General features: G+C 44.9%; 1 protein-coding gene across 4 annotated transcripts; it reads right to left on the bottom strand.

Moving 5' to 3' along the window:
- Positions 1–958: 958 nt before the first annotated feature.
- On the bottom strand, positions 959–12,002 carry CX3CL1 (C-X3-C motif chemokine ligand 1). Of its 4 annotated transcripts, none has more exons than XM_059713680.1 (3): positions 6,935–12,002; positions 6,550–6,670; positions 959–5,089 (listed from the first exon to the last, which is right to left on the bottom strand). In XM_059713680.1, the coding sequence occupies exons 2-3, from the start codon at positions 6,636–6,638 to the stop codon at positions 3,631–3,633; spliced, it is 1,548 nt and encodes a 515-aa protein (XP_059569663.1). In that variant the 5' UTR covers positions 6,639–6,670; positions 6,935–12,002; the 3' UTR covers positions 959–3,630. The 4 variants fall into 4 exon arrangements, with proteins under 4 accessions (XP_059569663.1, XP_059569664.1, XP_059569662.1 ...); XM_059713681.1 differs by having other exon boundaries at positions 9,272–12,002; XM_059713679.1 differs by having other exon boundaries at positions 6,550–9,487; positions 11,586–12,002.
- Positions 12,003–14,416: the final 2,414 nt, after the last annotated feature.

Genomic DNA, 14,416 nt, shown 5'->3' with positions numbered 1-14,416 from the left:
GAGTCTCAGCTGGGAAACGAGCCCCGTTCTGGTCAGGAGAGTTGGCACGTGTTCCCTTACCACGTTGGGAGCCTGAATGGACAATTTCTCTCACAATTTTGGCGAGCCAGCCAGGAGCACCCAGCTCGTCGTGTCCCCGCTGCCGCCTGAACCCAACCTCCCGCCAGCCATAACAGAGGTGAGTTCACCATGGGAGTCTTGGGCTGAGGCTGCAGACACGGCGGGACGATAAGGTGACTCCTTCAATTTTACTGGCATGGTGTGGTCTTTTATATGTTGTGTATGTCTTGTCTAATGTGTTATAGGCCAGTCTGTATCATAAACCATCCAACTTTGGGGCAACACTTCTGATGTCACAGGCCATGTGATGAGTGGTGTCATATTTTTTGAAGTTTTTGACCAGTCCGGAGATCACAAATCAATCAGATGTGATAGGTCTTGATTGGCTAAATAGGATACCTAGGGACATCAGTTTTGAGGTATTTGTTTCACAATGGGGCAAGTTTACAATAGCCTGCACCGGTGATGGTCTATTTACAAAACCCCAGACAGACACTGAATGATTGAGACATTTGTAACACCTCAGACAGACAGTCAATGTTTGAGACATTTTTAACACCCCAGACAAACATTGAATGCCTGTTTTGAGAAATATGAGGATGTGTTAACAAGGCATGTATAGCATGCATGCCCATGCATTCATTACCTGTATTCAGTGCACCTTTTACAGGTTCTGCTTTGAAATGTATATTTAGTCTTTTGTTTTCTTTAGTTACTAGTTCAATTGAAATGTATATGTATGTAACCCTGGCTGCGGGCTACCTGCAAACCCACAACCCAGCTCTGGATCCTTGTAGGTGCCCACAGCCTGGAACCGCCCTCCCTCCTGGAGTGAAGGAGGGTTCCCCTCAAAAGAAGGCACCTAGTGTCCCTGGACCTTCGATTAGACAACACACAATTTACAACTACGTACACTTTATTTACAAGGGGTTAAAGGAAAGGAAATTAACGAATACACAATTGATAAAGTGTCAGAAACTTATTCACACCCTCAGTCCATAATGTTGTACATGATGACAGTCTTGGAGGATGTGTACACGGGTAGCCTGGAAAGGCGAAGCTGCTTTCATGCCCCTCCTATGGGAAGCATGGGTGGGTACTTGCTGTAAGGGTCTCACGAGGCATGCCCCATGAGGGGGTAGGTTGCAGGCAGGTGCTCCTTCAACAAAATTCCTATAAAGTAGCTTACCCTGTCCAGACCCTTGTCCTCTGACACACAGGGAGCAGGATCTGGGCTGCAACTCTGGCAATCCCCTGCCAACACCCGTTTGCCAGGCAGTGAAAGGTCACCCCATCCCTTGGATCTTAACTCTTTTTCACAGGGGCACTGCCCTGTGGGAGAAGGGCTTCATCCCCAAGCTCTGCCTCCCACCTAGAGCTCACAGGGACCTGGACCAATCTCTCTCCAGTCCCCCTCCCCATCTAGTGCATCTCACACCATGCAAGGGCTTGGAGAAGAGTCCTCCTCAGTGGGGGCTCTTCAGAAGGGCCAAGTGCTCCTCCAAACAGCTCAGGCAGGGCTTCCAGGGGAAAAGGAGCAAGAGGTGCTGTGGCTGGGCTTCCTACCCTCCAACCTGCAACACAGCCTGTACTTTCCTCAGGCTCTGGCAGCTCTGAGGACAGGACACCGTGCCCAAGCTCACACTCAGCTTCTAGGCTTCTCTCACAGCAACCCCTTCCAGAGCAGGCTTCATCTGCCCTTATCATATGATCTTTGGGGAGTCATTTTCCCCGTTCCAAAATGGCTGCCTCCAGAGAGGGCTTCATTTGCCTGTATCACATAGTTTCCCAGGAGCCGTGTTGTCCCATGCTGCCGCCTGGCTGAGTTCACCCTGGTACCTTGTTCTCTCAGGTAAGGTGATTTTATTGTTTGTTTCATGTAGTTTCCTGCTGTCTCTAGTTGCACTGTCTCAAACAGTCTGTGCCTCTCTCTCTTTCTCTCTTAGCTTTGCTCTATGTGTGATGAGCGTGTCATGTCTCTGCCAACAAATTTCCTTTTAGAGGAACCATCACTTTTATTTTTAGGCTCGGATAGAGAGTTGAGGCCTATCTAACTCAATGCCTAGTGGATGGCAACCACTAGCAGAGCAACAGTTTGTTCTTCTTGATAGCACTCTCACTATCCCCATCCACTCTTGCCCTGGCCTTCATTATGACTGCTATCATCTTATGGCATGGGTCTGGTATTGACTACTGCAAGCCTCAGTACCAGACCCTATGCCTAATGGGTTGCAAACATTAGCAGAGACTGATCTTCTTTGTGGCAGTCTTGTCACCACAATCCAGTTTTGCCCCAGACACTTTCCTTTGTGCAAGAGGATTTCTTTCCTAGATATTAAAACTTTCAGGTGGTTACAAACGCCATGATGAATTGGCATTATCTAGCGCAGAAAATGAAACCAATTGGGATAGCTTTATTTTTCATGGTTCCAGCCACAATCTTGCATTCTTGTGCATGATGCACTGTTGTTTTAATTTGGTCATTTAGATTTTATGTGTAGGTCCAGCCAACCTTTCACAGCTTCTATAGGCACCAGTCCCTGCCTTGTTGCTCATAAAGCATTTATGTAGCATCACTGAGACATTCCAGCATTACCATTAAGGCAAATGGGGCCACCATCTCCAATGTTAGATTTTCTTGCCAGACATGCCTGTGTGCTAGTTATGTATATTTGAGTTGAGTGTTTTTGGCTCCTCCTTATGAGCATGGGACCTCATTTTTAAAAGCAGCTGCTGGTTCCTACATGTGGGGATACATTGTATTAATGCTAATAATATACCAATACTTAAAACTACTACAAAGGACTGTAAGGCCACATGTAGAGTGCCAGTAGCAGTCAGGGGGGCATCCAAAAAGGGTTTTTCACCAGCAATGCTGTGTGGCTTCTTTTCCTGTATCTAGCAAATGAATTACTGTTTTACCCACATGTTGTGCTGTAACAACAGTGTGTTCTGCTGAAGTTTGAACTTTCTGGACCTTTTTATGCAGGTCTGGATGATGAATTAGCTGTCCATCCCTAATGGGATGTCACTGTTCTCTCATCTGACTGCTCTGTTCCACCAGTTGCCTGATTCCTCCCTGTGCCTTGTCTGCCTTAGCCTTCCAATGATCAGCTTCTAGTTTTTCAACTTTTCCCTCTGCTTCTCTTTGTTTTTCTCTTTCCTCTTTGCAGTGTTAATGAGGCTGAGGTTCTGTGTTGTAAGTATTTGAACATTAGTTTTCCAATTTTCTATTTCTTTTTTTGCAGCCACAATTTCCAAATCTTGGTCTGCAATTTTGTCTTGTGCCTGCTTTTTAGCAGCCACAATTTCTAATTTTTGGTTTTCAATTTTGTTTTGCAATTGAATAACATCTTGCTGCAGGGCATGACATACTTGGATCATCCCTTGCATCAATGCACTTTTTCTAACTTTTTTGTAGGATAGAAGCTGCCAACGTTCATGTCTCAGAGAACACAGATAACGCCCACTGCATATTCAATAGCCTTGCTGACTAGCAACTGAAAAGCAAGCCTTGTACCGTTTCTTTAGCTACTTCACCACCAGGTGTCATACACTTTATGTATATGACTACACAAAGAACAGCTGCCAAGAAAGCAAGGCTGTAGACAAGATTTGGTATTGAGCCAGAAAGCTGCGTGAAGACACGAATGGTATAGCTGGTATTTCTGTAGTCATCCTGGCTCTGTTCATTTCTAGGGATGTTGTGCTGATAAAGACTGAAGTGTCTGCTGGTGAAATGGATTCAGGAATGGACTGAGGAGAATCTTCCTTTTCTACAGGATATGAATGGTTAGAGGTGTTAGCCTCACCCCTGGAAGCAGAGTCTCTACCAACCTGTCTTGCATTATCTCTGTTCTTACTGAATGAACTAGTTTCTCCTTCAACAGATGAGGAGTGTGTAGTGAGTCCTGTGACAGCAACACTTTCTTTCACAACATCTTCAGTTTTCATAGTGTAGCTTTCCATCACTCTTCTCATCAGTGTAAACTCTTCAGCAGGCTTGCTAGGAACAGATTTTATTAGGGCAAGTGTTGTCTGGAATATGGCACTCTCAGGACTGCTTTCAATGGATGGGGCATTTGAAGTAAATCTTCTGGGGTCAGCATCTGATTTGTCAGCTACTGGGCTTATAATATCTCCTGTGGATCTGTTTGTTGATCCCATGGACTTGTCAAACCCTTTCATGACCCATGTGGGATCAGAATTAAATCTACTGGGAACAGGGCCTGACGCATCAGCTTTTGTACTTGTAGGAGGTCCTGTGGATTCTTCTGTAGATCCTATATAGCTCTGAGATCTTGTCATGACCAGTGTAGGATGTGAATTAATTCTGTTGGTAATAGTGCTCAATGCAATTGCTTTTCTGGTTGTAGAAGATTCTGTGGGATCCCATGTAGATTCTATGTAGCTTTCAAAGTTTTTCATGACCGGTGTAGTATAAGAATTAAATCTGTAAGGTTCAGTGGTTGGCACATCAGCTTTTCCACTTGTAGAAGATCCTGTGGCTTCTTGTGTGGATCCTACAAAACTCTCAGGCCTTCTCACAGGAGATGTGGCATATGGAGTCAGTCCACTGAGATTAGTGTCTGATGCATGAGCTGCTGGATGCGTAATAAGTCTCATGGAAACCTCATTCCCATATGTAGCAGGCTCAGAGTATGTAGCAGTGTTAGTCCCTGGGATCACAGAGGAAGGTTTTGTAGAGAGCCACATAGACTCTTGCACAACCAATGTGGCTATGTTTGTACCCTCTGCCCTTACAGCAGAAACATCTGTTGCCTCTGAAAGGGTTGTGCCAGCCATGTAACTAGGACTCACTGAGCCACTGGTCTGGGTTGCAGTGGACACGGCACCTCCAATAACTCTCTGAAATACGCCTGCCTTTTCTTGTAGTAATACGGAACTGATGGGATTTGAAGGTGAAGGAGTTGGAGGGGCATTTTTTCGGTCAAGTTCTGTGACTCTCACCTTCACCCAGCTCTCCTCTGGATTTGCACAAAATTCCCTGGACTTTTTAGTACTAAATCTGAAACAAGAAAGGAAACAGCAACAATCAAGAAAAACAGAAAAATCACAGTATTTGATTAAGAGCAAGATTAACTGGTTCAAGTTGGTTGTTTGTGAGCCCAGAAGCTCATTCTACATTGGTGGAAATTGGTGAGATCATGTTCCCAAAATATTATAAACCCAGTTGTTGTTCTGAAATCACTTAGGTTTTTATATTAGGAAAGATAAAATAAAAGACAAATAACATAAGAGATCTAATAAATGTGAGAGATCATAATGAATCACTGTTTCATAGATTTCATAGACATTAGGGTTGGAAGGGACCTCAGAAGATCATCAGGTCCAGCCCCCTGCCCAGGGGCAGGAAGTCAGCTACAGTCAAAGGATCCCAGCAAGATAAACATCCAAGCGTTTCTTAAAAGTCCAGAGTAAGTGCCTGCACCACCTCTGGAGGGAGTCTGATCCAGGCCTTGGGGGCTTGGACAGTAAAGAAGTTTTTCCTTACGTCCAGCTTAAAACTGTCTTGGAGGAGTTTGTGACAATTGGACCTTGTCATCTCTTGGGGCGCTCTGGTGAACAGGCATTCCCCCAGATCCTGATGCAGACCCCTGATGCACTTGTAGGCTGCCACCAGGTCCCCTTTGAGCCTGCACTTCTCCAGGCTGAAGAGTCCCATGGCTCGCAGCCTCTCTTCATAAGGCCTGTTCTCTTGCCCTCTGATCATGTGCATGGCTTCTTAGGGCAGACTTTCTTTTTTTAATTCATTGTCAAGTAACTGCTATGAAATAGGTCAGTAAGACAAATTATCCCCCTGGAATGCTGTGTAGCTGATGCCATGCTCACACACAGTACTTTTATTCACACCCAAAAAAAGGTATGTGCTTTGAGTAACTCACATGAGTTGAGTTAGACCCAGGTGAAGTAACTCCTTAAAAGATGTAAATCATCTCCTTGTCTTTTTTCTCCGGGGCTGAAATTCTGCGTACAGGTTTATAAACAAGCTTATAAATAAAAATTACATAATATTTTATCATTCTCAAGGTTTTTAAAACATGTATTTCTGTAGTCTTGTGAGCTTTCTGGATGATGATGGGCTTTCAAGCACTAGTCTACTACTAAAGGCATGTGAGACAACTGACTAGCCCTCCTATATATGTGATTCCAGGAAAGGGGCTTCATCACTCTGTTCCTCAGTCTCCTCTTAGTAAGACAACCCTTACAGTTTTCCCTGCTCCACCTCTTTGCCCTTAAAAACTGACAAAATAGGTAGTGACTGCTTCAAGTGGGTCCAGCTCCTACCAGCCAGAAGGCCCAGATCTCGTATTAAATAGAAATAATTCACTGAATATAATAAATAATTTCCTGCATGCTCTTTACTCTGATACAAAAGCTTCTTCAGAGTTGGGGCCCGTTTATTCTTATGACTGCTCATGATTTCATTCTGGAATTCATGTTAAGAGGAGAAAATGGTGTACTTACATGATAACAGACTTGGGACAGGATGGGTCTGTTTTCTTGTAGCTCTTCAACAGCCTCAGGGGTAATTCTTTTGTAAAACCCTTACACATTGTTGCACATCCAACAAATGATTTTGGTTGTCCTAAGGCAAAAAGTGTGACATACATATCATGTCATGCTGGGGTATAATGAGAGCTACAGATCAACTTCTTTCTCTCTATTAGTGAAAGTATGTTATGAAGATTTTGCAGCTGAAAGACAAAGAATGCTTCCATGCTGCAAAGCACCCTTATCAAGGACATTCTGGTCACAGCTATGAACATCATGTAAGGCATATTTTCTGATGGCTAGAAAAAATAATGTAAAAATGAAGGCCTCTTAGAATATCAGTGATTAAAGCTCTTACCCTGGGACCTAAATGGATCAGGCCTTCACTGTTGGGTCATCAGTTCTGATCCAGATGCCACCACACTTGATTAGGTGTTTGTGAAAGATCTCAGTCCTCTTCCTAAGGACATATGTGCTCTGTCACATATGTGGCTGCTAAAGCTGTCACTAATTACAGTGTTCTCCTTGGCAGGCTCAGGGTATGGACAAACAAAGTTCAGTCAGTTAAAAAGGAGCTTAGCATGGGGTAGTGATATGTGATAACTGTCTGGCTGTCCACTCTTACCCAGTGGTAAGTGAAAGCTAAACAGAAGGAGCTTTCCCTAGCATGAAACAAAACAACATCATCCTTTTTCATGTTCACTTACCAGGGGCTCAGAGACAGTAGATGCACAGGTACCACAGAACTGAAGCTCCATGGAAAGTCCTTACTGTCTGTTAACTTGCCCTAGTTCCTTTGTCTAGATGTTCAGGAGGCAGATCAGGAAGGTCACCCCACTCAGTAGAGCAGAGTTGAGGCAAATTGCCAGGAGGGCAGGGAGAAGTTTTCCTGACATACAGCTACTCTGCAGTGGAGGTATCTATATTGCAATTGCTGCTGCAATGAGTCAGTATTTAGGCTGGTCTGAGCTGGCTGTCAACCAACTAGCTCAGGTAGTGCTACAGTGTAGCCCTAGCAGCAGCCAGCTCACTGCCGACTTGCCCCCATGTATTTACCCAGCTTCCTCTCCAGTGGAGCCTATACAAATAAACCCTGTCCTCCCATGCATCACCATCCTCTGTGAGTGTCCCTTGGATTCTGAAGAAAGGTTCAAAGAAAGTATCATTAGAGATTATATGGTATTTTTAGAGTTATAGTTTATGCTTAGATATTAAGGGTCCCTAGGCAGAGGCTAATATATGAGTCCTTCCTTCCTCTTTCCCCCCTCCACACACATGGGGTAACATGAACTGCAAGCGTAACCTAAATGTAACCTACTGTGGCCCCCTCCCCACCCCCCATGGTTTTGATCCCCTCCTCCTTATGAGCACATGTTGCACAGTCACCATCATATTTGCTCCTTGTCTGTGTTGGAGTCTACATTTCATTTGGGAAACCAGGTCCTGGCTGTTTAACATAGCACAGCAGACCGGGTGCAGCTCTGTACAGCAAAGCTTGGCTCTCCGCTGAATCAACATCTACAAATTTGGCAGCTGAGATTTCCACAGGAGTCAGTGGTGCCAGCAGATGGGAGCAGGCAGCCAGCATATCCTCTGGTGTTAACTAGCAGAGCTCAAAGATGAGTCAATAGAGAGACAACAGCTTACATTGGCTGAGGATCTGGCCCATCCTGACTTGATCTGTAAATCGAGCAAATCTGCTCTGATGGTAACTGGGGGGATATGATCATCCAACCCTGCAAAGGCACTTGTCTGAATCACTTTTCAGTCTGCAACTGCTCTGTATCAGTTCAAACAACCTCCCTTGTTTTTCATGGTTCTTTTAGAGAGAAATCATTGCTTCCCTGCCTGTATGCTCACCTTTTCCTATCTTCTCTGTTGGAGCTCAGTTAAAGAATTTTAGAGGACTCCATTTACCCAGGGACAGCCTGCATTTTAATCAGTTAGAGGAAGAGCCTGTGCTAGGGTCCCCAGGGGTCCATGTATGTGTTCCAAGTGACTAAGCATGAGCTGTGTCCCTGTGTTTGTGTGTAGGTTATAGAGTGATATGTGATCGGCACTCTCCTGCCACTAGCTCATAGCTGGGGGGTTGTTGAGGCTTGTGCTAATTCCTGGATAATACTCACTTTCACTCACACTCAAGCAGATTCTGCCTTAGGCTTTCAGGAAGCAGAGTCCAGACCAGGGAGCAAGTTGGCTGGTTAATATCTCCAGGGACCTCAACTCCCAGCCTAAATGACAGCAGCTCCTGGAGTCTTCAGTTCTTTCTCAAATCAGATCTCCCATAGTTGTAAGTATTATAAGCCCATCCCCTATTATCACATGGCCTGACCTCATCTCTACTTAAGACAAAGTCGGCAGGTCAGACTGTGGTTCTTGGTCCAGGCACTCTGTGCTACTCTGGTGTAAAAGGGCCATAGAGCTGGAGTGCCCCCTAGAGAGGACTGTGCTGTGATTGTGGGGACCACTCCTGAACTGCCTCCACACCGGGGGCTGCACATAGGTAATGAAGGACTCTATGAATCAGCTCTGCATCCGCACAGTTCTCTCCAGGGCCACTCCATCTCATATGGCCCTTTTACACCAGAGCAACATAAAGGGCCTAGAGCAACCATTGCTCCATCTGAGTCACATCTGTTGTTTTTAGCTTAAATAGAGGCGAGCCTGATGCTCCCTTATAGAGGACTCCACTTACCCAGAGACAGCCTGCATTTTAATCAGTTAATCAGCCTCTTCTGAGGTTCCCAAGGATTCATATACATGTTACAAGTAACTAAGCATGAGCTATGAGTCCAATATCCAACATCAAGGACAGATTGTCCCATCTTGATGAAAAGTTCCTTAAACAAGCATCACAGTTTGGAAGTCAGTGACTGCCGCTCCAGTGCAGTAAGAGGAGCCAGAATCAGACCTAAAGAAAATTCAGCAGTGCATGTAAATGCAGAGAGCGCAGCACACAGGCCAGCAGGTAGCAGGGTGGGTAAGCTGTTCTAACTGGAACATAGATGTAAGCGGTTGAGCTGATTGCTCTCCACAGAGCTTGACTGTTTAACTCATGGAGCTCTGTCTGACACCAGCCTCCAGATCACCCATGCCCCCGAGTTTGTTTGTAGGTTATAGAGTGATCTGTGACCCACACTCCCCTGCCATTAGTTCATACTTGGGGGGTTGTTGAGGCTCATGCAGATTCCTAGGTCATGCTCACTTTCACTCACACTCAAACAGATTCTGCCTTAGGCTTTCAGGAACCAGAGTCCAGATCAGGGGTCAGTTGGCTGCTTAATATCTCTTTAGGCTACTTTGTGCCGTCTTAATGCCTCCTGCTCCAGGGACCTCAGCCTCCATCCTAAATAAGAGCAGCTCCTGGAGATCTCAGCTCTTTCTCAAGCCAGATCTCCCATATAAGCCCATCCCCTACTAATTCTTTTTGGGGCATCTCATGGCCTGATCTCATCTCTACTTAGGACAAGACAGCAGGTCAGACTCTGGCCATGCTGGGGACTGCACACAGATGAGATGTGGATTCGGAAACTAATAAACTCTGCAGCAGGGTAGGACTTGTAAATACAAAGATGCTGCCCAGCTAATAAACTCCACAGAAGGGTAGGACTTGTATTTATTACTCCTACCCTGCTGTCGAATTTATTAGTTGCCTGCACCTTGATAGGGGTGCACCTGTAAACACTGAGATGTTTACTGTGCAGTTAATTAGTCAACTGTGCAGTAAACATCTCCTGTAGTTGCAGGTGTAGAACTGGGGAGATCTGCCCTTCCCTTTTCATATTGCTACCTGGAGTAGCATCCTAGTTCAATGGGAGGATAACCTTCCTACGGGTGAGAACATGACTAAGAATCACTGGTTCACGCATACCGCTTGCTGCTAAGCCCTAGAGGCCATTAAATGAGTTTTTTTATCGTATTGCGTAGGAAAGGATTATTACAGAGATTCCTGCTGCTCCTGGCATGACACAGAATCTGCAATCCTAAAAAAAGTGAAAAAATAGTCTAGTTTCTACTACACAGCAGATGAATCCGTTCCTGCACAACTACAAGCATTTGCCAGGAGTCTGTACATACTGAACAGAACTGCACACATGACAACAGAGTTGTCCCGTTATCCCAGTCTGCATGCCCACATGTATATGCAGATTAGCTCCCAGGTAAACACTCATTCTTGGCTCGACAGATGTCTCCATTTCAATTCAATTCAATTCAATTTATACAAAAATAACAGGAATGCAAGTATTTCTCAAATAGGTCCAACCATTATAAAAGCAGTATTCCTACTCCTAGAACTAACAAAATCAAGTACATATATAGTGATAGATCAGATCATGAATCTATACAATTGTTGTGCATAGGTCCATAATTAACACAGTAAAAAACATAATGATAAAGTTTATTGGTCATATCAACAATAAAGGATGTTTAGCTCTGATAGCTTCAGCCTTGTAAGCAAAAACTGCATGAAGGTTTACTAACTATTGATCTGTTTGCTGGAGGGGCCATATTAATTTCCCTCTATTTGAGAAATATGTCAATTTCTGCAAGAACGGTGATAAATACTTTCTCCTTATGTCATTATACAGAGGGCATTCTAAAACATAATGAACAGTGTTTTTCAAAACTCCTGGATAGGCTGGGCAACATCTTTTAGCCCTTGGAACAGAAGTCTATGTCCAGCCAAAACAGCTGTGGGCATCTGTTCGGTTCTGAGTCTAGTCAAATAGGTTCACCATTTATTGTTGAGAGCCAGCTGTAAACACCTTTCTCCCCACTGATCTAATTTCCAAATAATATATAGAGGGGTGATGTGAGTAGCCCTGACAGAGGTCTGAATACCAGGTCCTCTCTGCCTATTAGATACTTTTATTAGAGCACATTCTAAGACATTACATCTTAATACCACGAATCACATTCAGTCACAATGAGATTCAACCCTCTCTCCCCCATCCTAGTAAACCTTTCCTATCTTAAATAGCTCTACTTCAAACCAGCTTAGGACTTACCTGCAACCAGTCTTTCCAAAATCCACAGCCCTAGCAACAGTATAAGGCGCAAGACAGAAGAGCTTTTCATGGTCCTGAGATCAAAGGAGCTAGTGTTGTAATGAAGTAGGAATACTTGACAGTTTCTCTTTTGAGTCTATCCTGGAGACAGAAGTGTTAGCAGAATGGCCACTGCTAGCAGTTCCACACACATTTTAATCCTCACTGTCAGGATACCACCACCCACATGCTGGACTGTGATGAAATGAGATGCAAGGAAAAACAAGGACATTTAAGCAATAGCAATACCGCCAGGGCTGACTCTTGGAATTCCCCAGCATTCTGTGTGCCTAATCTGTAATAGATTTTCTTTCCATAGTAGCTGGCAGGGGAAGACTGTAAAAGGAGTTGTCAGCTGACAGCAGGGGAAGTGTCTGCACAGGAGTGTGTATGATATAACTGAATCCAGTTAATATGGGCAATAAGAGCAGACAGAATGCAGTAGCATGGGGACTAGCACAAGCTACCAGCCAGAGTGAAAACCCTTCTTCCATCCAGGGTTTGTTGCCTGATTCCTAAAGCTTGCACTGCTGTGCCCTCACTGCAGCTGTACCCCATGCTAGCTGGATCAAGTAAGCACAAGTATTCTTGAGCAGGGGTTTTCAAACTTTTTTAAGGAGTGTACCCCTTCTGGGTACACTTCTGGCAGAGCAGGGGTCCTGAGAAGGAAAGTGGTGATGGCTAAACATGGGAAGGGGAGGTGGTGGTGGCGAGGAAGCAGGCCTTGCCCCTAAGAGCTCTAACCCCAGAAAAACATGTAGAGAGAGGAGAATGGATTACAATATACAGAGGTGATGAGGTATGGGGAATGTGTCTTACTGGAGCCATGGAACAGGATTGGCCATTTTTTTGGTCAATCACCCTGAAGTCAATGGTCTGAAGTTGATTTACATATCTGAAGATTAAGTTCCTTTTTCCCAACTGACCCTCCACAGTTCACCCAGCTGGCACACTTCTAGCTCCTGCTGCCATGTCACTTTATTTTCCCCTCCTGCACAGCAACATGGCTCCCACTGCTATCAGAAGCCAGGCTGACACCTGTGCTCTGAACTTCCCTGAACAGCCAGGGAGGGTGTCAGTGCTCTGTGCAGAAAACCTCAGCCCTGCCACTGTGGTTTGTTGCTTTGAGGCAGTGGGAAACCTCAGTGTTGTAGGCTGTGCTGGATTCAAGAGCCTGACCTCACTGTGGCTACACAGAGGCTACACTGAAGATGCTGGGGAAGGAAGAGCTTCAGTTTGACAACAGCTGAATTATTATGGAAAACTTTCTATAAACATGAACATCCAACAGATCCCTGGTATCAACCCAGGGGCCAGGCCGGCCCCAGACAAAACTGAGCACACCATGAGAGGATAGATGCCTGTCTGGACTCCAACAAAGCCCTTTCTGCCCCCTAAACCACATTTAGCCTGCAAGCAGCAGAGGCTGATGCTTTCCCTTCATGTCCTTCTTGTTGTCTAATTTTGACTCTGAGGAACTAGGGGTTATCAGTCCCTGGCAGAAATTCAGCCATAGGCTCTGGCTCTTACTGGGGGACCAGCTAGCTCTGAATCAGCTCCTGGGACTATTGTAAGGGATGAGGTCTGACTTCAGATGCTAACAGTGCAAACAGCAACCTGTGTCCTAGCAGCAGTGGCTGTTTCAACACCATGACTCTGCACAGACTTTGCCCCCAAAGCCAGAAAGCAGTTGCTCTGAGGGACAACCCACGGAAAGGGCAGGCTGAGTCAACAGTGCGAGGGTAAGGCACCTCTCTCCAGCCTTCTGACCCTCTCCCCTTAGGTGTCACCCAGGTCACAGGCAGACAAGGTTCTTTGGGTAAATCTGATATCTTTTATTAGACTAACCTAAGTAGTTGGGGGGAAAAAAATTAAGCAAACTTTCAGGTTTTAAAAAAGAAGTTTCTGCAGTTGGTGTGTGCACTTCCTGGATGGAATGAAAAGTAAAGAAGCCAGAGGCTGGGCTGGTATGCATGTGAGGCAGGCAGTCAGTGAAGATGTAAATTGAGGAGTCAGTCCTGTTCACCCACCCCAATTTACAGTACTGTGTAAGTTTGTTGCATTCACTATTACACAGCACCATGTGCTGGAAAACAGGCCTTAGGAACAGCAGTTAGCTACAGTGAGTAATTCTGGACCTTGGTAGACTGGCCTGGAATTTCCTGCTCCATTTTATGCCAAATAGTCATATAAGCTGTAATAGAATTCATAGCATTATAACCAGCGGTGGTGTTATAGGGAAAGGGAAGGCAGTGCAAGGTGTGATTATAACAGACACCTGAAAACCTGATGATGAGATATGAGGCACCCACTGAGAAGCCCAAGTGCTGGGCAGCCTGGGATGTACTGTCTTTCCTATAGCATTCAGTTTCATTGTAGTTAATGACTGATGCAGTTTGCCTGCATGCCCACATGGTCAGAATGGCTAACAGGCAACTCAGATTCTCCTTTTTTCTTTAGTTTAAGAATAAAGCAATATGAACCTTTGAAATATTTTCTCTAAATTTTAGCTTTCCATGTACAACTAATGAGATCCTCATTTGTTTTATGCTCAGAGCCCATATGTCCTCTCTGGGCATGTCTACACATAGCCATACGGCACCATTGTTACTGTGCCATCATTTAGTGCTTATTTTGGAAGTACTAAATGACAGCACTGTAACACTTGTACTGTACTGTGCTGGCTGTGCACAGTTATTTTTAGCTGCTACGTTACCATAACAGCATGCTATAATGAGGGAGAGCGCATTGCTACGGTGACATAGCTGCGGTGTCACGGTTTTTGCCCACCA

This window comes from Alligator mississippiensis, chromosome 10 (assembly GCF_030867095.1).
Source record: "Alligator mississippiensis isolate rAllMis1 chromosome 10, rAllMis1, whole genome shotgun sequence".
NCBI lineage: Eukaryota > Metazoa > Chordata > Crocodylia > Alligatoridae > Alligator > Alligator mississippiensis.
Note: the sequence above shows the minus strand (reverse complement) of the source record. Positions and strands in the feature narration are given on the sequence as shown.

Excerpts from the sequence above, each read along its gene's own strand:
- CX3CL1 (XM_059713678.1), bottom strand. The coding sequence starts at position 11,655 with ATGAAAAGCTCTTCTGTCTTGCGCCTTATACTGTTGCTAGGGCTGTGG. Across the intron at positions 6,671-11,585 it reads TTTGGAAAGACTGGTTGCAG|GACAACCAAAATCATTTGTT; the intron begins GTAAGTCCTAAG and ends TTTTTGCCTTAG. Across the intron at positions 5,090-6,549 it reads TGTCCCAAGTCTGTTATCAT|ATTTAGTACTAAAAAGTCCA; the intron begins GTAAGTACACCA and ends TTCTTGTTTCAG.